The sequence below is a fragment of the Bos grunniens genome, chromosome 7, assembly GCF_055505025.1.
Source record: "Bos grunniens cultivar Pamir isolate PY7600 chromosome 7, Bosgru_T2T1.0, whole genome shotgun sequence".
NCBI lineage: Eukaryota > Metazoa > Chordata > Mammalia > Artiodactyla > Bovidae > Bos > Bos grunniens.
In genome coordinates, this window is record NC_141171.1 from 44,385,674 (window position 1) to 44,408,596 (window position 22,923).

A 22,923-nucleotide genomic window follows, 5' to 3' on the forward strand; every position below is an offset into this window, starting at 1 on the left:
ATTTCCTTTCTAGAACTCCAGCTAATAAATTCCTGATGAATTTTCTATTTCCTAATGGAATAACACATGTAGGTGATAATCATTAATGGATGCTAAAAGCCTTAGTTAAATAGTTTAACATTTTAAAGTTTACATCAAACTGAATCAGGCAAACACCAGATGAATGGTCAAATACTACTAAGACTAAAATAGGAATAACCATTATATAACTCATAGTATCGGAGAAGGCAATGGCACTCCACTCCAGTACTCTTGCCTGGAAAATCCCATGGACGGAGGAGCCTGGTAGGTTACAGTCCATGGGGTCGCTGAGAGTTGGACATGACTCAGTGACTTCACTTTCACTTTTCACTTTCATGCACTGGAGAAGGAAATGGCAACCCACTCCAGTGTTCTTGCCTGGAGAATCCCAGGGATGGTGGAGCCTGGTGGGCTGCCGTCTATGGGGTCGCACAGTCAGAAACAACTGAAGCGACTTAGCAGCAGCAACTTATAGTATGATTTAATAGGAAATATAGAGTTCAGTTCAATTCAGTTCAGTTGCTCAGTTGTGTCCGACTCTTTGTGACCCCATGAATTGCAGCACGCCAGGCTTTCCTGTCCATCACCAACTCCTGGAATTCACCCAAACTCGTGTCCATTGAGTCGGTGATGCCATCCAGCCATTTCATCCTCTGTCGTCCCCTTCTCCTCCTGCCACCAATCCCTCCCAGCATCAGAGTCTTTTCCAATGAGTCAGCTCTTCGCATGAGGTGGCCAAAGTACTGGAGTTTCAGCTTTAGCATCATTCCTTCCAAAGAACACCCAGGACTGATCTCCTTTAGAATGGACTGGTTGGACCCCCTTGCAGTCCAAGAGACTCTCGAAAGAGTCTTCTCCAACACCACAGTTCAAAAGCATCAATTCTTCGGCGCTCAGCCTTCTTCACAGTCCAACTTTCACATCCATACATGACCACTGGAGAAACCATAGCCTTGACTAGACGGACCTTTGTTGGCAAAGTAATGTCTCTGCTTTTGAATATGCTATGTAGGTTGGTCATAACTTTCCTTCCAAGGAGTAAGCGTCTTTTAATTTCATGGCTGCCATCACCATCTGCAGTGATTTTGCAGCCCAGAAGAATAAAGTCTGACACTGTTTCTACTGTTTCCCCATCTATTTCCCATGAAGTGATGGGACCGGATGCCATGGTCTTCATTTTCTGAATGTTGAGCTTTAAGCCAACTTTTTCACTCTCCACTTTCACTTTCATCAAGAGGCTCTTTAGTTCCTCTTCACTTTCTGTCATAAGGGTGGTGTCATCTGCATATCTGAGGTTATTGATATTTCTCCGGGCAATCTTGATTCCAGCTTGTGCCTCTTCCAGCCCAGTGTTTCTCATGATGTACTCTGCACATAAGTTAAATAAGCAGGTTGACAATATATAGCCTTGATGTACTCCTTTTTCTATTTGGAACCAGTCTGTTGTTCCATGTCCAGTTCTAACTGGTTTCTCAAGAGGCAGCTCAGGTGGTCTGGTATTCCCATCTCTTTGAGAATTTTCCATAGTTTATTGTGATCCACACAGTCAAAGGCTTTGGCATAGTCAATAAAGCAGAAATAGAGGTTTTTCTGGAACTCTCTTGCTTTTTCCATGATCCAGCAGATGTTGGCAATTTGATTTCTGGTTCCTCTGCCTTTTCTAAAACCAGCTTGAACATCTGGAAGTTCACGGTTCATGTATTGCTAAAGCCTGGCTTGGAGAATTTTGAGCATTACTTTACTAGCGTGTGAGATCAGTGTAACTGTGTGGTAGTTTGAGCATTCTCTGGCATTTCCTTTCTTTGGGATTGGAATGAAAACTGACCTTGTCCAGTCCTGTCGCCACTGCTGAGTTTTCCAAATTTGCTAGCATACTGAGTGCAGCACTTTCACAGCATCATCTTCCAGGATTTGAAATAGCTCAACTGGAATTCCATCACCTCCACTAGCTTTGTTCGTAGTGATGCTTTCTAAGGCCCACTTTCTTCAGATTCCAGGATGTCTGGCTCTAGGTGAGTGATCAGACCATCGTGATTATCTGGGTCGTGAAGATCTTTTTTGTACAGTTCTTCTGTGTATTCTTGCCACCTCTTCTTAATATCTTCGGCTTCTGTTAGGTCCATACCACTTCTGTCCTTTATCGAGCCCATCTTTGCATGAAATGTTCCCTTGGTATCTCTAATTTTCTTGAAGAGATCTCTAGTCTTTCCCATTCTGTTGTTTTCCTCTATGTCTTTGCATTGGTCGCTGAGGAAGGCTTTCTTATCTCTCCTTGCTATTCTTTGGAACTCTGCATTCAGATGCTTATATCTTTCCTTTTCTCCTTTGCTTTTCACTTCTCTTCTTTTCACAGCTATTTGTAAGGCCTCCCCAGACAGCCAATTTGCTTTTTTGCATTTCTTTTCCATGGGGATGGTCTTGATCCCTGTCTCCTGTACATTGTTACGAACCACCCCACCATCCATAGTTCATCAGGCACTCTATCTATCAGATCTAGTCCCTTAAATCTATTTCTCACTTCCACTGTATAATTATAAGGAATTTGATTTAGGTCATACATGAATGGTCTAGTAGTTTTCCCTACTTTCTTCAATTCCACCTATGAAAAGTTCTTACCTAAAATAATGAACTTGACTCTAATCAAGTGTCAAGATATAACTATCAGTATAAATGAGGGGGACAGAAGAGCAAGCTAAACAATACCATGAGGAAGTAATCAGCAAAATCCAGAATTTGACGCATTCTATGGTACAGTTTCTCCTTGATATCAATGGCATGCCCCTCCCGCCAAAGAAATAGAAGAATGGAAGATACTTAAGAAATTGATCAATGAATGTTTCGATCCTGTTTGAAATAAACCCAATTGTTTAAAGAAAAAAGGCATATTTCAAACAATAGGAAATCTACGGGGAGATTATGTCTTAGAAGACATAAAGGAGTTAGCTTTAAAATATACCAGGGTAAAGAAAAATATGATGGGGAGTGATGAGGAGGGATGGTGGGGGGAAAAGAAAACAAGATTAGCAAAATGTTATATTGCTGAAACTGAAGTTGAGTAAAAGGTACATGGGTTCTCTTCCCTTTACTCAGTGTTTGAAAATTAGCATAAAATATGTAGGCAGGCAGGCAGGCAAGTAAGAATGTAAACAACAGTGGGGGAAGGAAGAAGGAAAGGGAGGGAGGAATGGAGAGATTAAAGGAAAAATGATGCTAGAAAACTGGCATCAGGGAGAAGAATGTAATGCAGGGATAACTTAAAAATTGCATCTTGTAACCTTTCCTGAGTTGTATTGACAATATTTAAAATTTTAGAAACAAATCAGGTTTTTAAAAACACAACCTTCCTCCCACCATTACCCCTCTTTAGGGATCAGAATTTTTCATTTTCATCTGATGCTATAAGCATTATATTTAAATATACTCTGTGACTAAAGTATACTTGCTTGATTGGCTACTTAAAGTTTTCTACAAAGGAGCTGCCTGAACAGATGCTACATACACATATCTGCTCAAAAACATCTACTAAAGTGTTTATCCCGTACTTTTTCAAAGATCTTTAATACTTCCTAATTCGTAGTGTTCTTAGTTTGGGAGATAACGAGGTGCAATGACCTAACATTAAAGAATGCTAGACAGAAGGCTATTCATTTTATAGTCTCTTTTATCACCTAAGTTTCTTCCAATATATCTTTAAAAATCCAGTATGAACATGTTTTCTTATATATTAAATATCTCATATGTATAAGATGTCTGGATATAATCCTTTGCCCATAGCCAAATTTACCTTAACCGTCCCAGGACAGATTATACATTTTATTACTTTTATACTATAAGCTGCAATTAAATGTGGCTGAACAAAGCCATGTTTGTCTTAGACCAAAACTATTTTTTGTTTAGTCTGTGTCACCACTATAGTGCAAGGTATTTTTTTGACAAAACTTAGTACATTTACATGATTGATAAGCCATGGAGATCAGCAAACTGACTGTCATTAACTCTAGACTAGATAATAAACTAAATGTACAAAAGACACTTAATTTAACTATTCCACAAAATCTCTTTTTAACAAGTCCATCCTTCAGAGTCTCTCCAGAGACCTCCTTACCTTTTTGCTCTTTGGAAAGCTGTTCGGCTTGGTCCCAAATTTCAGTGGCATAGAGGAAGTTGGATGTAACCTGAACATAGCTGGCTGCCATGTGGTGAATCCTCTGTGGAATGGTCACTGAAGAACCACTTGCTGAAGCACTACTGGCTCCAGAAGAATAATTTCCTGAATTGCCTGGTGACAGCTTTGGAGAAACAGGGGAAGGCATCCCAACAGCTTTGCTACACACAGAGAAACAGGAAGTTTATTCATATAGAAAATGATGAATGTGAGGAAATTAATGTACGACTGGCTCTTCCTACATGAAAGCTTTTAAAATGTGAAGGTTCTTTTAAACTAAAAGGGAACTGTACTTCCAAAGAAGTACAGCTTCTTTTAAATAAATACTTAGCTCACTAAAGTGTTTATTGTGAGTTATTATTTTATCAAGACTCTTTGGTTTAACCAATGGCAACAGTACAAAAGATGGGAAAGAAGTGAGGAAGTCATATACTTTGATAAGAGCTGTTCCAAGACTTAGAAACTAGATCATCTCACTCTCAGCTCAACACACTTTCCACCTATCTGGGCATATAATTAGGTACTTCCCAATTGTTTTATAGAAAGCTGAGTGGATTAACAACACGAGATTTCATGGTATTTTTCATCCTTTCTGTGGGTGAGTAAGATGGAGGTGATGTGGGAATGGAGGACAAACCATAATCATGCCACTGTTATTAAATTTTGGCAGTGTCCAGACATGAACAAAGATAAGTGCAAGGTGATAAAACTCCAACTAGCCACAGAACTCAAGCTGAGAAAGGTTGAGGAGTTGTAAAAAAAAAAAAAAAAACTCAAGACTTCTTCTCTAATCTTTCTCAGAGCATGTTCAAGATATTTTCAACTTAAAAAAAAATGATAACGGTAAAGAATCCGCCTGTAACGTGGGAAACCTGGGTTCGATCCCTGGGTTGGGAAGATCCCCTGGAGAAGGGAATGGCTACCCACTTCAGTATTCTGACCTGGAGAACTCTATGGACAGAGGAGCCTGGCAAGCTATAGTCCATGGGGTCACAAAGAATTGGACATGACTGAGCGACTTTGACTTTCACAAAAAATACCTTTTTTGGAAAGTGGCCAAACCCATTCCACTTTCGCATAAAAATAAACTTGTCACATACAAGTTTACAGAATAAAATTTACCTACCTTCCCAAGCCTGGTGATGGTGCTTGAGAGTTATTGTAAGAATTCTGTGGAGAAAAGAGAATGTACTTAATAATTAAAAAAAAAACAAACAAAAAAGTAATTTATGAAGTAATATTTATTTATGATGTAATAAATATATTCAAAAGCATTGGGCCAGTACTGATCTTAAGAAACCAAAATGTGTGTGTGTGTGTGTGTATAAATATGCAACAGAAGGAAGTTATTTAGATAAGAGCTGGGGTGTTCTGGAAGACTGAAAAGTGAGAGACAAAGAATGAGTAACATTCAGATGGATAAAGAAGAGGGGAGAAGGCATAGAGCAAGGCAAGTCATCCTATGTACAAAGACTGCAGACAAGAGAGTGTATATGACCCAGACAATTTACCTGGAGTAAACTTCAGAAAAGAAAGAAGGAGAGTGAGAGAGAGATTGATCTTGAGGGCCTTGTAGGTCAGGATAAGAATCTTTCACTTGACCCTGCAGGCAATGCTAAGCTATTAAAGCATTCCAAGTCATTATCAGGGCTGAATTTTAGGAAGACTTATGTAGGGCTATCACAAAAAAACATTAGGTTTTGTGACAAAAATAGATTATATACATTGAAAGATTACTAACAGCTACTGTATATAGCTACATAGGTTCCACAATCAGATATGTGTTCATTTTAAACCTCAAACTATTTGAAAGTTCCCAAATAGTAGTTCTTCCTCTCCTCTGACAGGAAAAACATGAGGGTACTTCTGAGGTGGGAATAGGAGACTTTACAAATTTTGTGTCCTGGGAAACAGATACTCTTACTGTGTACTTACCTTCAGATGCTCTGTCAGTGTCTTTGAATACTTCAGAGCAGTTTCTTTCTTCAGTTTGAAGAGCCTCAGGTACAGCAAAGACTGGCATCGCAGGCTAGCCAACGGAAAAGGACAGCTTATTTACCAGGACAACAGACTCTGGCCGCATCTCATAGAAAAGCTTCACATTGCGCCAGAGTACACAAGTGACTCATGTGAGCAGACCATGGCATAAGGTCAATGACACTAACTCTTAGGCAAAACCAAAAGGTGTGATCTTATTAAGGTACACAACCTAGAGAGGGAAAGGAAGAGGAAGAGACCTAGGACTAGTCTCCTATTTGGAGAAGGCAATGGCAACCCACTTCAGTACTCTTGCCTGGAAAATCCCATGGATGGAGGAGCCTGATAGGCTGCAGTCCATGAGGAGGAGCCTAGTAGGCTGCAGTCCATGGGGTCTCGAAGAGTTGGACACGACTAAGCGACTTCACTTTCATGCATTGGAGAAGGAAATGGCAACCCACTCCAGTGTTCTTGCCTGGAGAATCCCAGGGATGGGGGAGCCTGGTGGGCTGCCATCTATGGGGCTGCAGAGAGTCAGACACGACTGAAGTGACTTAGCAGCCTCCTATTTGTTGACATTCAAAAATCAAAACCTCACCCCCAGGACACCAACGTGTCATTTATAACATAGGGACTAAAAAATCATTGTGGGGGAATTTCCTGGCAGTCCAGTGGTTAGGATTCAGTGCTTCATCTTTCTCTGTTGTGGTCCGGGTTTAATCCCTGGTCAGGAAACTAAGATCCTATATAAACCGTATGGCACAGCCACCCCTCCCCTCAACACCCCCGCCCCCCTGCCACAAAAAAAACTTCAGAGCATAATTTCTGCATCAAACTAAAAATAATCTAAAACAACAAAACTAGGAACTCACTTGTAAATATTACAACTCTGAAGTAACATATGTAAAACCAACACGGCTTACAAAGGCCCTGCACGGTCATCACTGCCTACCTCTCCAATCACTTTCACTTACTTCTTTCTTCTGGGTCTTTTAGTTTCCTGACACAAGGTTTCCAGTTTCTTTTCACTATCCAGCCCTTGTAAATGTTTCCTCTACCTAAGGACTAAGTATCCCTATAGTTTACCTTTACAGTTATATAAACTTTTCCTTCAAAGTACTTAATTCACGTACTTGTGTGGTTATTTGATTAATTTCTGTCTCTTCACACTATACCCTAGACTCCATGACAAATAGGACTGTGCCAGTTTTTTCCTACAGTTGCTCTCCCAGTTGTTAAACCCAGTACTAGGTAAAGTAAATAACCATGATAAATAAACTCTCTCTCTGGGGATAAGCAAACAAGTCATTTCTTTATTCTGAGCAAGTTAGATGTTTGCTACCTGAGGTAAGGAATGCGTGCGTGCAAAGTCGCTTCAGTCATGTCTAACTCTTTGCAACCCTATAGACTATAGCCCGCGAGATTCCTCTGTTCATGAGATTCTCCAGGCAAAAATATTGGAATGGGTTGCCATGCCCTTCTTTAGGGGATCTTCCCGACCTGGGGATTGAACCCATATCTCCTGAGACTCCTGCACTGCAGGTAGATTCTTTACTGCTGAGCTGCCAGGGAAGCCCCAAAGGTAAGGTATAAGTATATGTAAATTGAGGGAGAGGATACCAAAAGAAGAGCCTGGATTTTTTACAGTGTCCATCTTTACTGAAATACACAATAGAAGCCTCAGTGTACAAAAAAAAAAAAAAGTAAACTATAGTCAAATCAAAAAAATAAAAAGCCTAAAAAAGTGATCACTTAATAGAAAGTTCTAATATCATTCTCACTTTACCAAGGCTTTTATTTTGTCAAGAGGGCAATGGAGGAGAGGCTCTCAACAACTAAAAATTTTCACTGGAATTCTGTTGTTTTCTTCTTGACCCATCAAGAATAGATTTATGACTGGGTTATGGAAGGCCGATTCAAGGATAACTTTCAGAAGAACACAGACAGAAACTGCTTTGTTGTCTAGCAGAGGCTAACATACAACACTTACCAAAGCACTGTAAGTCTTTTATCTGCAGCTGTAGCATCTGGTGCCAAGTAATTCTTTAGCTTCATAGTGTATCTGTGAGATAAGAGAAGAAACAAAGGACACAAAATATAATACTTCATCTATTTTATGACCTCCTCAGTCCTCTAAACATTAGAATCAAACTTAAAGACAAAAATACCCACTAGAGTGTCTACTTCTCCTTTTCCAAAGACAATAAAGGATTAAGGATCCTCTTTAGCTATTATTTTATAAATTAGTCCTTTCCAAGAAGGAACAGAGAAATATTATTGCCAATAATGCAGCAAGTTTCCCCACTTACTTGATGAGCTCCACCGTTTCTGAATACATAAGGAATGGGGATTTGGATTCCTGAGCATTTTTCTCTAATGCATTCCCACATTCAATGAAAGATACCACAGCATCAAGATAGTATACAGCTTTCTCAAACCTATCAGACTGAAGAAAGGAGAATAAAGGTAAATGAGAGCCACACTGATGTGCTACGAGAACAAATGAAGATTTAAGTTAATTTGATTAAATATATAAATATTTACATACCAATGCATCTGCATTGTGCTTTAGCTTTTTTGCTTCTTGTAAATAATGGTCTGCTGAATAATTTCTGCAATGTAAATTTTTTATTTTAAGTAAAATGGGAAATATTTTCCTAAGATAATATTAGTTTTATAGCCCTCAGTTTTCATGTCCTCAAGTAAAGAAAATGAGCTATTACTAAACATTTGATTAATTTTTTCCCTGACAAATGTTTCTATTAGGTTAAGAGCATAAATCATTTGAAAGATTGAGAGTAAACAGAACATAGGTAGGAAAAATAACCTTTATCAAAAGGGAGGGGAAAAAACCCTACGTTACTTACTTATTTGAGACATGAGACAGTCTTTATTTTAAACCTACACTGTTTTACTTAAGAAAGCCTTTAAACAGTAAAGTCAGCAAAGGTGGACCACTGGAAGGTACATTATTCACATTCTCCATGAGAATCACGAAGGTAAATTAAGTCAAAAGGAGCAATACTTGGACTTGAAGGTGCCTTTAAAATTAAAAATCTGAATATTCTGTCACAATATCACAATACAACAATATCACAATACAACCAATTCTTCCGGCCACTGACAGACATTAAAATGAGTTTCTTATACACTGACTAAAATGATTTCTTAAATGCATAAAAAATCTTATTTATCTTACCTGTCATCAAAGACAAGCTTCGTTCTCCGAGGCTTAGAAGCATCAGGAGTTGGTGCAGATGGAGGACAGTTAGAAGAACTATTTGGAGCTTTTTCCTGACCAGAAAAATAAAAACAAAAACTACGTTGAAAATTATGAAATTAAAATTAAACTAGAAGTATTTCTTAGCTCGTGGTTAAAAAGCAAACAAAATTCCATTGTCTGTGGTAGTTAATTCCCTTGTTATAAAAATTTTAAATTTCATAATGTAAATGTCCTTTTTATGGAATGAACCCATTTTAAATAACCAAGAATATTCTTTATAATATTCAGTTCAGTCAGTCAGTCGTGTCCAACTCTTTGTGACCCCATGAACCACAGCACGCCAGGCCTCCCTGTCCATCATCAACTCCTGGAGTCTACCCAAACCCATGTCCATTGAGCTGGTGATGCCAACCAACCATCTCATCCTCTATCATCCCTTTCTCCCTCCTGCCCTCAATCTTTCCCAGCATCAGGGTCTTTTCAAATGAGTCAGCTCTCCGCATCAGGCGGCCAAAGTATTGGAGTTTCAGCTTCAATATCAGTCCTTCCAATGAACACCCAGGAACAATCCATCTCCTTTAGGATGGACTGGCTGGATCTCCTTGCGGTCCAAGGGACTCTCAAGAGCCTTCTATTAGGGGTCTACTATGTGGGAGGCAATGACACTGACACTTGTAAAAACTTAAGGAATACACAAATCTAGTATCAATATAGCAGTATTACTTCAGACAAAACTTACTGGTAATAACTGGTCAATGAAAACAATTACAATATCTAACATTTACTATGTGCTTACTATTTACTAGGCACTAAGTTAACTAAGTACTTAGTATAATCATTAATCCTTTAACAACCCTATGAAATATGGACTGCTATTCAGTTCAGTTCAGTTCAGTCGCTCAGTTGTGTCCGACTCTTTGCGACCCCATGTATCACAGCACGCCAGGCCTCCCTGTCCATTACCAACTCCCAGAGTTCACTCAGACTCACGTCCATCGAGTCAGTGATGCCATCCAGCCATCTCATCCTCTGTCGTCCCCTTCTCCTCCTGCCACCAAGCCCTCCCAGCATCAGAGTCTTTTCCAATGAGTCAACTCTTCGCATGAGGTAGCCAAAGTACTAGAGTTTCAGCTTTAGCATCATTCCTTCCAAAGAAATCCCAGGGCTGATCTCCTTCAGAATGGACTGGTTGGATCTCCTTGCAGTCCAAGGGACTCTCAAGAGTCTTCTCCAACACCACACCTCAAAAGCATCAATTCTTCGGCGCTCAGCCTTCTTCACAGTCCAACTCTCACATCCATACATGACCACAGGAAAAACCATAGCCTTGTCTAGACAAACCTTTGTTGGCAAAGTAATGTCTCTGCTTTTCAATATGCTATCTAGGTTGGTCATAACTTTCCTTCCAAGGAGTAAGCGTCTTTTAATTTCATGGCTGCAGTCACCATCTGCAGTGATTTTGGAGCCCACAAAAAATAAAGTCTGACACTGTTTCCACTGTTTCCCCATCTATTTCCCAGATGACATGATCTTTGTTTTCTGAATGTTGAGCTTTAGGCCAAGTTTTTCACTCTCCACTTTCATTTTCATCAAGAGGCTTTTTAGTTCCTCTTCACTTTCTGCATAAGGGTGGTGTCATCTGCATGTCTGAGGTGATTGATATTTCTCCTGGCAATCTTGATTCCAGCTTGTGTTTCTTCCAGTCCAGCATTTCTCATGATGTACTCTGCATATAAGTTAAATAAGCAGGGTGACGATATACAGCCTTGACGTACTCCTTTTCCTATTTGGAACCAGTCTGTTGTTCCATGTCCAGTTCTAACCGTTGCTTTCTGACCTGCATACAAATTTCTCAAGAGGCAGGTCAGGTAGTCTGGTATTCCCATCTCTTTCAGAATTAGGATAGAATAAAAAATAGTCTCAAGGAAGCTGAGCAACTTGCCCAAGTCCAAACAGCTTTTAAGTAGTATTCCTGGAATTTGGGTTTTATGTCAGATCTATCAGATTTCAAAAGCCTAGACACTTTCTTAAATTTTATTCCGCCTCCTAACCACATGTCCATTCTGTCTCCTATCAACAGAGACCTTTAACACAAGGGCTATGACCCTGTCCTCCCAACAGCTTCCCCTCCGGTCCTATCTTGAATAAATTGAATACACATTTTTTTCCCATTAAAAAAACCATAAATAAGTAGAATTTCTCCTATGAGTTCATAAATGTCTCAACATTAGAAAACCCAATAATATATATATTTTTATTACTTCTGCTTAAAAGAGACCATGTAACTATTTTTTTTCCTTTTCTTGTAAAAGAGTCCTTTCAAGTTCCACCTATTACAGCTTTCTTCAAGAATGAAAATAAAAGCCCTGAGATTTGAAAAAATACTAAACTCTTTATGGTAAAATCTGCACATTTACCAAATGGCTTCCTGAATACTACTGCAATCTAACATTACTTGGACAGCTTTCCCCCTGTGTTTTATAAACAGATCTATTAAGGTTGGCACAAAAGTAATTGTGGTTCCAGACCATGAATTTTAAATCATTACAACTAGGCTAAACATATCTTTATTAATCAAAATAGGAACCATTACAGTCAACAGGTTCTTGCCAATGAGAAATAAGTTAGTCTATTCCTGTAGTGAAAAAATCCATGCTTTGGGATTCCATGAACTCTTGGAAAGCATTTTTTGCATCCTACTGGCTGTGGAAGCAAAAAGTTGTTGAGATGCTTGAAGTGGTAGTTGGTTGGCAAGAGGTAAGGTGAATATAGCAGATGGGGCAAAACTTCGTAGCCCAATTTGTTCAACTTTTGAAGTGTTGGTTGTTCAACGTGCAGTTGGGTGCTGTTGTGGAGAAGAACTGGGCCCTTTCTGTTAACCAATGCTAGCTGCAGGCATTGCAGTTTTTAGTGCATCTCATCAATTTGCTGAGCATACTTCTCAGATGTTAATAGTTTTGCTGGGATTTAGGGAGCTATAGTGGATCAGATGGGCAGCAGACCACTAAACAATGACCATAACTTTTTTTGGGTGCAAGTTTGGCTTTGAGAAGTGCTTTGGAGCTTCTTATCGGGCCAATCACTGCTGCTGGTGATTGTTGTATAAAATCCACTTTTCATTGCATCTGATTGAGAAATGGTTCATTGTTGTTGCACAGAAAAAGAGAGGACACTTCAAAATGATGATTTTTTTGATTTTCAGTCAGCTCAAGAGCCACCCACTTATCAAGCTTTTTCTCCTCCATAATTTGCTTCAAACACCAAAAGACTGTAGAATGGTTGACATTGAGTTCTTCGGCAATCTTTTGTGTTGTTGTAAGAGGATCAGCTTCAATGATGGCTCTCAGTCTGTCGTTGTCAACTTCAATGGCTGGCCACTCGCTCATCTTCAAGGTTCTCATCTCCTTCATAAAACTTTTGAACCACCATTGCACTGTATGTTCATTAGCAGTTTCAGGGTCAAATGAATTGTTGATGTTGCGAGTTGTCTCTGCTGCTTTACCACCCATTTTGAACGCAAATAAGAAAATCACTTGAATTTGATTTTTGTCTAATATCATTTCCATAGCATAAAATAAGTTTAAAATGAATAGTAAGTAATAAAAGTCACTAGCAAAAAAACATAAAGTGAGAAGTGTGCATTAAAATAATGTACAACATAATCATATTTATTTACGAATGTATTCCAATAGCAAGTGGCAAATTTCAACAATGCAAAAACCTCAATTATGTTTGCACCAACTTAAATATAAGTGCCTAAGTTTAAATTTATTGAAGGAAAAGTGAAGTTTCTGAAAATAAAGAAAAATTACTGTGTGTGGTAAGAAATGCTCATTAGACTTACTGTGGTTGAGTAAGTTTTTGCAATATATATACATATAGGAAATCATTCTGTTGTATACCTGAAACTAATACAATGTTATATATCAACTTTATCTCAATTAATTAAAAAAACTGGTAGAAAAGGACTAACAAAATATCAGTCAGCATACAGAAGGTGTGAAAATATCATTAATCTAACTGAATTCTACAGGTCGCTGTCTCTAATTCATGTGGAAGACACAGTCTTTTCATTACAAAAATCTACCATATAAGTACGCTGTTTTACAAAGCAACTCAACAAATTTCAAAAGATTACTGCATGCGGATCACTTTCTAGCCCCTTCTACAAGGTAGAAGTACTAATCAAAAGACAACCAGAAAATCTCTGTATGTTTGGAAATTGAGTAACACACTTAAGTATTCTTGAATCAAAAATGGAATCACACAAGAAATTAAAAAACGTTTTGAACTGAGTTATAAAAATATTATATACCAAGTCTTGAAGATGCAGCTAAAGCAGTAATTAGAGGAAAATATATAGTCTAACTGCTTATATTTGAATATTAGAGAAAAAGAGCTTACAATTAATTTTGAAAAACAAGCTTAGTATCCATCTTTAAAAGTTAATAAACAGAACAGCAAAACAAAAAGACATAAGAAAGGAAATCATAAAGAGTATAAGTTAATGATATAGAAAACAAAAATAAACTATAGTGAATAAAGACAAAGAAAGGCTGTTTTTTTGAAAAAAAAAACAAGTAAAAGTGATAAGCCTCTGATGAAATTGATGAAAGAAGAGAAAGACGGTACAGAAAACTAAAATTAAAAATAAAAGACAATATAAGAAGCAATATTAAAGATATTAAAAATAAAAGGCTATACTGAACAAAATTTATGCCAACGTATTTCAAAAATTTGGTTATCAGCAAATATCTAGAGAAACAGAAAATAAAAATTATATGTAATTTTGGTTTATCATATTATCTAATTTTATCCAGTAAGTTAAACACTGGATAAAGTGCAAACAAGTGAGACACAAATCCCTGCTTTCAAGAAGCTGACAAGAGTAGAGACATACACATTGAACTTTACCTATGAGATAACAGAAACCAAATGAGCAGAAGAGCTCACTTAATGAGTGCATTTTAAAAAGAAAGAAAGAAAGAGAGAGAAGAAGTTTAAAAGAAGAAGCATACAGGTCTCAAATCCTACAGTTCAAGGATGGGAAATGGAGAAAGAGCCAGCCAGCAGGTAAACAGAGAACTAGGTCAGGGAAGGAGGCCCACAGAACAGGTTCTTCAAGGACACTATCTAAACTGCTATGGAAGTGGTCCAGCTGGAGAAAAATCCTTTGGTATATCTCAATTTGAGACATTGTTCACAATTTAAATTACCTCAAAATTTAAAAGATTTAATCACCACATTTAATAAGCAGGACTAACTGCCTTTGTCAATTTTTTTCAACTGTTAAACAGTTGCTTATTTTAAGTCACAAATAATAATGCAGTAAATTATATGCTTAAAAATCTAGGTATTTTCTTAATTTTGTCAGGGAGTTTGCTCCTGATCAGATCACTTTAGAAAGCAATGAAAAAACCTGATAAACAAATTCAGGATTAGAGCCTAAGTACCGCCTTGAAAAAGCTTCTCTGATCTAGTTATGCACCCACAAACGTTAATATTCCCCTACCTGATGATCATGCTCTAGGGCTAATTCCAGTGCTAGCTCAGCTAAAGAATATTTTTCTTCTTCATGAAGCCAAATGGTTGCTTTAGTACTTAATGTAGTATAACTAGCTTGTAAAATCTAACTAAATACTCCAAAGACAATTTAAAACCATAGACAAGAACCCAATCAGAACAACTGGAGTTATTTACAAATTTGATCATAAACAACTGTTCTTCCATAACCAACTTTTCCAGTTATGGAAAACCAACTTTTCCAATTTCTACCTTAACTAATAATATGTGTGTGTCCAGATGACTTCATTCCTTTCATGGTCTCAGATCACAGCACAAGTTTATTATCAGACTATGACATTTTGAGAGTAAAAATGAACAGATCTGTAAGATTAGTAAGATGTTTACAAAATTTTCAAAGCACAGTTACCTTGGAGAAGTCACATGGCAAGGAGATTTTTTTCAAAAGGCTCAGGTCCCTCAGTGCCTTACCTTGACCTCCTTAGAGCTACTGGAAGTCTTCCCTTCAGTCCTCTTCTGCTTTGATGCGGAGGAACTGTTTTTGCTGCTGGCACTATTTTCCTTGTTGCTGTTATTACTTGACTTTAAGGAAGAAGACTGACTAACAGTCCTCTTCCGAGAGCCATGCTCTGTTTTTGGATCTTTTGAAGGAACAGGCCCAGCAGGAGAAGGCAATAAATCTTTTTCTTTAGAAGCACTCTGTTTAGATGACCTGCCAAACCAAACAAATGCCCTCATTTCTCCACATAGTCATTTAAGAGTGATGGACTTTTCCCATTTGACTTTGCCTGACTTCAAGACAAATTTGTTTTTCCCTGTTTGATTATTAGAACATATGATTTCTATAAAACAAAATAAAACTATAAATTTCAAGAGGGCAGATATCTTCTCCAGTGTTTCCTCCCCATTATGGTTGTATACTCAGTGCCTAAGCCTTGGTCTGCCATACACAAGTATTCAATAAATAGTGACTGAATAAAAGAACAAAAAGAGGAATGGTGAATGAAGATACTAATGCTCAAATGTCTCCTGCAGCTATACATAAGCTTGCCATCCAGCCTGAAAGTGGTAAAGCTTTACTTTAATTCTTATCCTATGAACACTTCCTATTCTCCTAAAACGAGAGATAAAGTGACTGAATCTTGCTTTTAATCCCAATTAACTAAAAGCAAAACCTCCCACTATTTGGTATATGACTGCGTACAGAAATGTATAACATATATATACTAAATGGAATATTCTAAGAGCACATTAGAAAGTACCCAGCAGCAAATAACACACATAGATCAACACACATGTTAACATGTTTTGCAGACATACTCTTTGTTGCTGGATGGCTTGTGGCCTGCCATATTCTTGTCCTCTGTTTTAGGTTTCTTGCTTTCATTGGCTCGGTTATCATCTTCATTCTGGATGAAAAATAGAGGAAAAAAAGCAGTTAGGTTTTGATTTTTATTCATCTAATTTCAGTTTTCAGTGCTAGTCACCATCAAACAGTTAATCTCTGATATACTTCAGAAAGAAGATAAATGTGAAGTGAAAGAACTCATTTAAACAGTGTTAAATAAATTAGGTTTTTAAGTCTAAGAAGTCGTCTCCTATTTTAGATAAGAAAAGCTGAAATGCTGTAACAGTCTTTTAAATGGCATCTTTTCAGTCTGATGATTTGAGGAGGGGGGATGAGATAATTAAGATACAATTCACATACCATAAAATTCATCTGTGTTGTAAGATTATTTGTCAATATTTTATTTCTTTGTAATGAATGAATATATTCCATTGTATGGGTATACCACATTTTATTTATCCATTCATCATTTGAATTTTTCCTACTTTTCAAGTATAGGTTTTTGTGTGGACAAGTTTTCATTGTTCTTGTGTATATACATAGGAATGAAATTGCTGAGTCATAAGGGAATACTGTCTATTTACTTTTTGAGGAACTGTTAAACTATGTCCCAAAGTGGCTACATTACTTTACATTCCCATAGGCACTGTCGTTCTCCACATCTTCACCAACACTTGTTACTGTCCATCTTTTTGCTTTTAGCCAAGACTAATGATTTTTGAAAAACTTTTTTGCTGAAACAAAAGCTATGGGCCTGTCTATAATTATCAAGCTACTATGCTTGGGGAATTTAAGTTTTCCTATTGATTTAAATATCAGGGCACAAATATTGCAAACATCCTGCCTTACAAAAGAATTTGTTCCCATACACAAATGATTAAAGTTGGACATGTGAAAACATGAGAAAAAGGAATCCACATCTTTCATTATCTTTGGCTGGTCTCTTTCTCAGTATTATCTGCTTTATCTTCAAGAATAATTTTACCAAAGCAACAAATCTCAAAAATCATCACTGGGAAATACCCTGGTGGTCCAGTGGTTAGGACTCTTTGCTTTCACTGCTGGGGCCTGGGCTCAATCCCTGGTGAGGGAACTAAGATTCTGCAAGTTGTATGGCATTCTGGGGCGAGGGGGTGGGGGGTTGCGAATAATCATCACTAAGTTTCCTGGTGATATACATTTTATAAAATCAAAATTTCATTTACAGGTATTGATATAAAAAAACTTGTGAGGAATATATGCCAATGAAATGTGGGGGAGGTAAGGAGATATGCTTAGTCGCTCAGTTGTGTCCAACTCTTGGCGACCCCATGGGACTGTAGCCCACCAGGCTCCTCTGTCCATGGGATTCTCCAGGCAAGAATACTGGAGTGGGTTGCCATTTCCTTCTCCAACAGAGATATGGAACACTCCTTTTAGAGGAAGGGGATTTTTTTATTACAAGTTAAGTATATTGTAAAATTTTAAACAAGAGTAAAATATACTCAGTATATTATATGTTAAATGTCTGAAAAAGTTTACAAAGATTTGTAATACCTTTTTAAAGATAAAAGAACCATTTTTTAAATTTCATAAGAAACATCTTATTTTTTTAAGGAGCAGAATCTATCATATACAAGCTCTTATTTCATATAATTTCTATGAATTATATAGAATAATATAAAATCCTATAACTAAGTCCACCAATGTGAGGCTGTGGGCTCTAGAATCCAGCAGCCCTAAAGAGTTTACCAGTTGAATAAAGCATCCCTTTACTACAATAATGGAACCTCTTAGCTATAGTACTGAAAGTAGGAAGCTTCAGTTTTCTAGAAATTCAAATTTTAAAAAATCTTAAACTTTTGAAGATGCAAAAAAAAAAGTGTTATTCTCATTTGTCCAGATACATCAGCAACAGCACACAGTACTGTGGTTCCAAGGAAAAAGAGGGAAAACCGCAGGCTCATTTCATTTTAAGAAAACGTTATATTCCTCCTGTCCTCCTACATGAGATTCTCAGGGTCAACTGGGACTGGGATTTTGTTGAGTCCACCTGCTATCCCGTTCACCTGCTCATGTTTTCAATATCTTACAATCGCATTCACACATGTGTATCAAGGGAAATTATACTATTCTGCAATACAAATTAGTAAAATGTACTCTCCTCTAAAGATTTCTCACTAAAGTTGAGAGATCACATTTCTTTCCAAAAAATCTGTCTCTATATGTAAATTTTTCAGCTCCATTGTATGTCCATTATCTTCCAATCACAGATATCCATGAATTTTCTTATTTCCTGGGTTTAAAAAAAGCTGACCTTAAAAGTATATACCAAGCTTTATCTGTAAATCCAAATTATCTTGGAATTATTTAGGGACGAGAGCTGGTTATGTGCCAGCAGATGTTTTTAATTCTGAACTTGCAGATATGAGTGTCTCAAAAAGCAGAAAAGCTGTGGCACAGCTATGTACAATGGATTGGTGAAATCCTTAAGGACATGTTAAAATTGGTGAGTCAATTTACTAGCTGGAATTTGTAATCTAAAACATGTCACTTGGTCTGGATATAAGACAGAAGAAAGTGTTATGAAGTATGACAACCTGGAGAGTACATATCCCAACTAAAGACATTTAAAACCAAAATTTTAAGAATGTTGTAAAGGCCACTTTGCAATCTTTGCTTCGTTCTCACCTCTACACTGGCCAGCACACACTATGAACAGATGCACTGGTTCATTTCTTATCTGAATCAGAAATTCAGATAAGAAATGAACCTTTAATAAAGAATTAGAAACTATAATTCTTTACTAAAGGATACAGGGAGAGGCACGGTGGTCCTCAAGAGACTCTTGTGTCTGTTGCCTCATCAGGGCTTTAGGCTCACCTCTATTTTCCCTCATAGCTATGAATTAACTAGCTAGTTTTTGGCTTAATGAGATTTCCACTGCATTTTAGAGGACGATGTTCACACAACAACAAGAACAACAAAAAACCCATTACAAACCTTATGTTTCCTCTTGCCTTTGTTGGAAACTTTCTCTGAGGCTTGTTTCTGAGCCTCTCTTGTGTGCTTTTCTGGCACATTTTTCTTTTCCCCCTTGGGTGGCTCTGTTTCTTTGTAAGGCTTTCCTGGTATTCTAGTCAAGAGATTCAGGTCAATCTTCACAATAAGTGGATACCTGTCATCAGGCTCACTGAGGGGTGAAAGAAGTTCCTTCTCTTCCATAGGAGAGAACATTCGTTGCCGAAAAAAGCTATCTTCTTCCTCCACTGAGGAGGGTTTAACGGGAGTCCTATTACTCTCAGGGTACTTAGGAGTTTGTGAGGAAGGAGGAAGGCTCTCGCTTTCATCCGAATCTGAGGATGAGGTATCTGTTTCTATAATTTCCCTTGATTTCTGGGAAGATTTACTTGTTGACTTGTATTTCTTTTTCTCTGCTGAAGGTCGAGGGGAAGATTTGGACTCCTTTTTTATATTGGGTTTTCTTGAGCCTTTGGTGGCCGCTTTGTGTCTGCTGGAGGGCATGCTGGTAGCCATGTCTACAGGAGTTTCACTCTCTATCTTCAGGCCTCCACGGGGCTCTTCAGCAGCTGCCTTCTCAGTCTTTTTGGGTTGTTTTTTCCCTACAGTTCTCCTCTGTGCTGTGCTGTCACTCTGGGCAGGAGACTTTTGCCTCCCACGCCCACTTTCTGATCCCTTTTGGACAGTTTTGGAGTCTCGTCCAGGAGTAGCAGAACTTGTTTCTTTAGGACCACCTGGATCTGTGTAGCTATTCCCTGTGCCCTGTTCTCGGCCTTCCTTTTTATAGCCTTGAGATGATGGGATATTACTGTCCACAGAAGAAGCTGGTGATACTTTATGTGGATTTACTTTATTCAGCCAGTTATCAAGTTGCCATTTATTTGTGGGAGGTGGTTCAGGCTGAAAAACAGAGAAAGTATGCTTTTTCAGTACTGAAACTTTCTCCTTTCTTCATAATCTCAAGGAAGAGGAAAAAACACAATGCCTAACACCACAAAAGCATTTGTTTTTCATAGTTCTAACTGAACCAAAGGAAAAGGCTAAAAATAATAATAGCTCTAATCACTTCAAAGAGAACATAAGCTAATTATTATATATATATAGCTTTTAAATATTAAATAGCCCTGTCAGGAATGCATACAGTACATTTAATTCCAGAAAGCAAACAAACAATGTAGGAACCAACAGAGATTTTAAACCACATTTTATCAAGCTACAGTGAATTTATACTATTTAAGACTTCTTTTCACCATAACTAAACAACATGAGTCACCAGGCTGAAACAAAAATAAAGCTCAAAGTAAATACTGGGCATCACCAGGGGCCTTCAGAGTGCCTACAGAAGGGACCCTCTTGGCTCCCTCTCACCTCAGGAGATGCACTCTGGGATGGCTCATTTGCCTCACTGTCACTGGAACTACTTTCACTCTCTGAGTCAGATCCAGAGCTGCTTTCAGATCCACTGTGGCTGCTAGAATCATCCCTGGAGTTATCTGCCCCTTCACTATTATGGTGTGAAGGTTCAGAGTTACTAAAAGAAATAAAAAATATAAATGACCAAAAGATTTTTTTTTTTCAGAATGACAACCTGTAAGCATTCAAAGTTGACACTCCACTTTATTTAAAATGTTTACTATTTGTTAAGCTCTTCAAATTCTATGATTCTTAAACTTCATTATAAATGAAATAAATACTTCCTTTTAAAAAGTTTCTGAAATGCAGCATTAGCCACTAGTACTCACCTTTAATAAAAGCTTTACTGGGGTACAAAATACTCTAAAATTCATTTATTTTAAACACACAATTCACAATGATTTTTAGTTAATTTACAGAGTTGTAATAATAATATTTACTTTATAAGGTCAATTACTCTATCACTACACACTGTTATCAGATTGACCCTTCCACTATAAATAAAACAAAAAATAAAAGGATGCCTACCTTCCTGGTGTACTCCTTGGCATTGTCTTATCACAATCCTAAAATTAAAACATGAGAGGAAATCTATAAATGAATAAATAGTACTTTATCTGCTTAATGTGAACAATATGTGAAATCTTAATAGAAAAACTTTCTTCTCTAATATATGCATCAATGGTCACTTAACACTTATGAAATACTGTTTTTACCTGAACAATAACGAATTGCCAGGATAAGATTAAAAGCTGTGTTAATAGTTCTTCTTATCAACAATCTCATGCTTCATGAGGATGTTCTAATATATGCTAAGTAATAAGGAAAAGTCATTTAAAAAAAAAATAAGGGAAAAAAGTGGAGGTTTAAAGACAGAGTGGAAAACTGTAATATACCAGTGTCAGAAAAGCAGGAATGAACTTAACTACCTGGATCATAAATGTATTATTCAATTATAATTCTTATAAAATACAATAAAAACAAACACTGTGTGAAACTAGTAAATCCTAAGCAGACACACCTGTTCCCCATCACTGTCTTCACTGCTGCTTAGCTTTAAGTCATCTTTTAACATACTAGAAGGAAAAGACAGAAAGGCTGATTATTTGGGGAATTTCATCATGGCATAGCAGAGCATTAGATATTCTACAATAATTCTAGAAATAATCACCGTGGTAGCCAAATATTTAATTGAAAAATAAAGAAAAGACCCAGTAAGTCTTACTCTGTCTGGTTTGGTTTATATCCAGAGTAAAAAACTGAGAAAGATGAAATTTAACAATTTCAATTTTGGAAGCTCTAACTTTTCCATAAGTAAAATATTCATCTTTGTTTTCTATAAATAAAAGTTACCTGCCACAAACTCCTATACTCACTTCTGTTATCTGTAATTTTTCTCTAATTGCAAATACACAAACTCATTCATTATTAAAACAAATTACCATACTCATACCCAACAGTCCACTAGAGGAATATGACTCTCAAAAAGAAGGAAGATAAAATGAAAGCATCAGCAATTCTCTTTCACTATCCCCAAGGTTTTATGAAGAGATATGTACACTTGGGTAATTGTGAAAACCAGAACACACAAAGTGCTAGTTCGTAAATGCCTTGCTATGAAAGATGAGTGCTCTTTGCAGATGTACAATTTTGGGCAAGAACCTTGGTTATACAAGAGAAATAACCATATATGAATTAAAAATAACTTCAGAGTCCAAATCTTTCTTAATCAAAATTCAAATCAACTGTTTAAAAAACACAAATAAATACTTTAAGTTAACAGTTCCTGGAATTAGTTTTTAAAAGTAAAATTATAGATTTAAATTTTCCTTAAGGCCACAGAATCAAAATCAAAATTAAAAACTGAGTAAGGAATCACAAAACACTCCTTGCCTTTTTATAAGAAAGGAAAAATTAACACAAACCTTAGGGAAAACTAGAAAATGTTTGATTTCTATCACCACTAGTTACATTACCTTTCTTCTCAAAATTTCCTGACAGTCTCCAATCAATGGAAAGGAAATCTTCTTTCACTCCTACTACTACTAATATTGTCCCCTCAAAACTTAATCTGAGTTTCTAAATCTGATCCCAAGTTCAGAGTTTCACATAAATGACCATGTTGATACAAAGTAACCAGATGATTATAGAACTATGAAATCTAAGGATGACCAAATAAGTGGGACAGATAAAAAGGTCTTCTTTTGGTCAAGGTCTCAGTACATCTCTATGACTGATTTCCTATAAAGAAAT

General features: G+C 37.1%; 1 protein-coding gene across 4 annotated transcripts in view; it reads right to left on the reverse strand.

Moving 5' to 3' along the window:
• The window catches only part of AFF4 (ALF transcription elongation factor 4), an 85,131-nt gene that overhangs the window by 6,581 nt on the left and 55,627 nt on the right, over positions 1 to 22,923 (reverse strand). For all 4 annotated transcript variants that reach the window (XM_086411550.1, XM_086411547.1, XM_086411551.1 and 1 more), the window contains 13 exons: positions 21,692 to 21,746; positions 21,199 to 21,236; positions 20,626 to 20,788; positions 19,240 to 20,157; positions 16,230 to 16,318; positions 15,381 to 15,621; positions 9,363 to 9,457; positions 8,712 to 8,775; positions 8,473 to 8,609; positions 8,154 to 8,225; positions 6,122 to 6,215; positions 5,313 to 5,356; positions 4,127 to 4,347 (listed from right to left, as the gene is read on the reverse strand). In XM_086411550.1, coding sequence (XP_086267676.1) covers positions 4,127 to 4,347; positions 5,313 to 5,356; positions 6,122 to 6,215; positions 8,154 to 8,225; positions 8,473 to 8,609; positions 8,712 to 8,775; positions 9,363 to 9,457; positions 15,381 to 15,621; positions 16,230 to 16,318; positions 19,240 to 20,157; positions 20,626 to 20,788; positions 21,199 to 21,236; positions 21,692 to 21,746 — 2,231 coding nt within the window. The remainder of the gene's footprint in view (positions 1 to 4,126; positions 4,348 to 5,312; positions 5,357 to 6,121; positions 6,216 to 8,153; positions 8,226 to 8,472; positions 8,610 to 8,711; positions 8,776 to 9,362; positions 9,458 to 15,380; positions 15,622 to 16,229; positions 16,319 to 19,239; positions 20,158 to 20,625; positions 20,789 to 21,198; positions 21,237 to 21,691; positions 21,747 to 22,923) is intronic.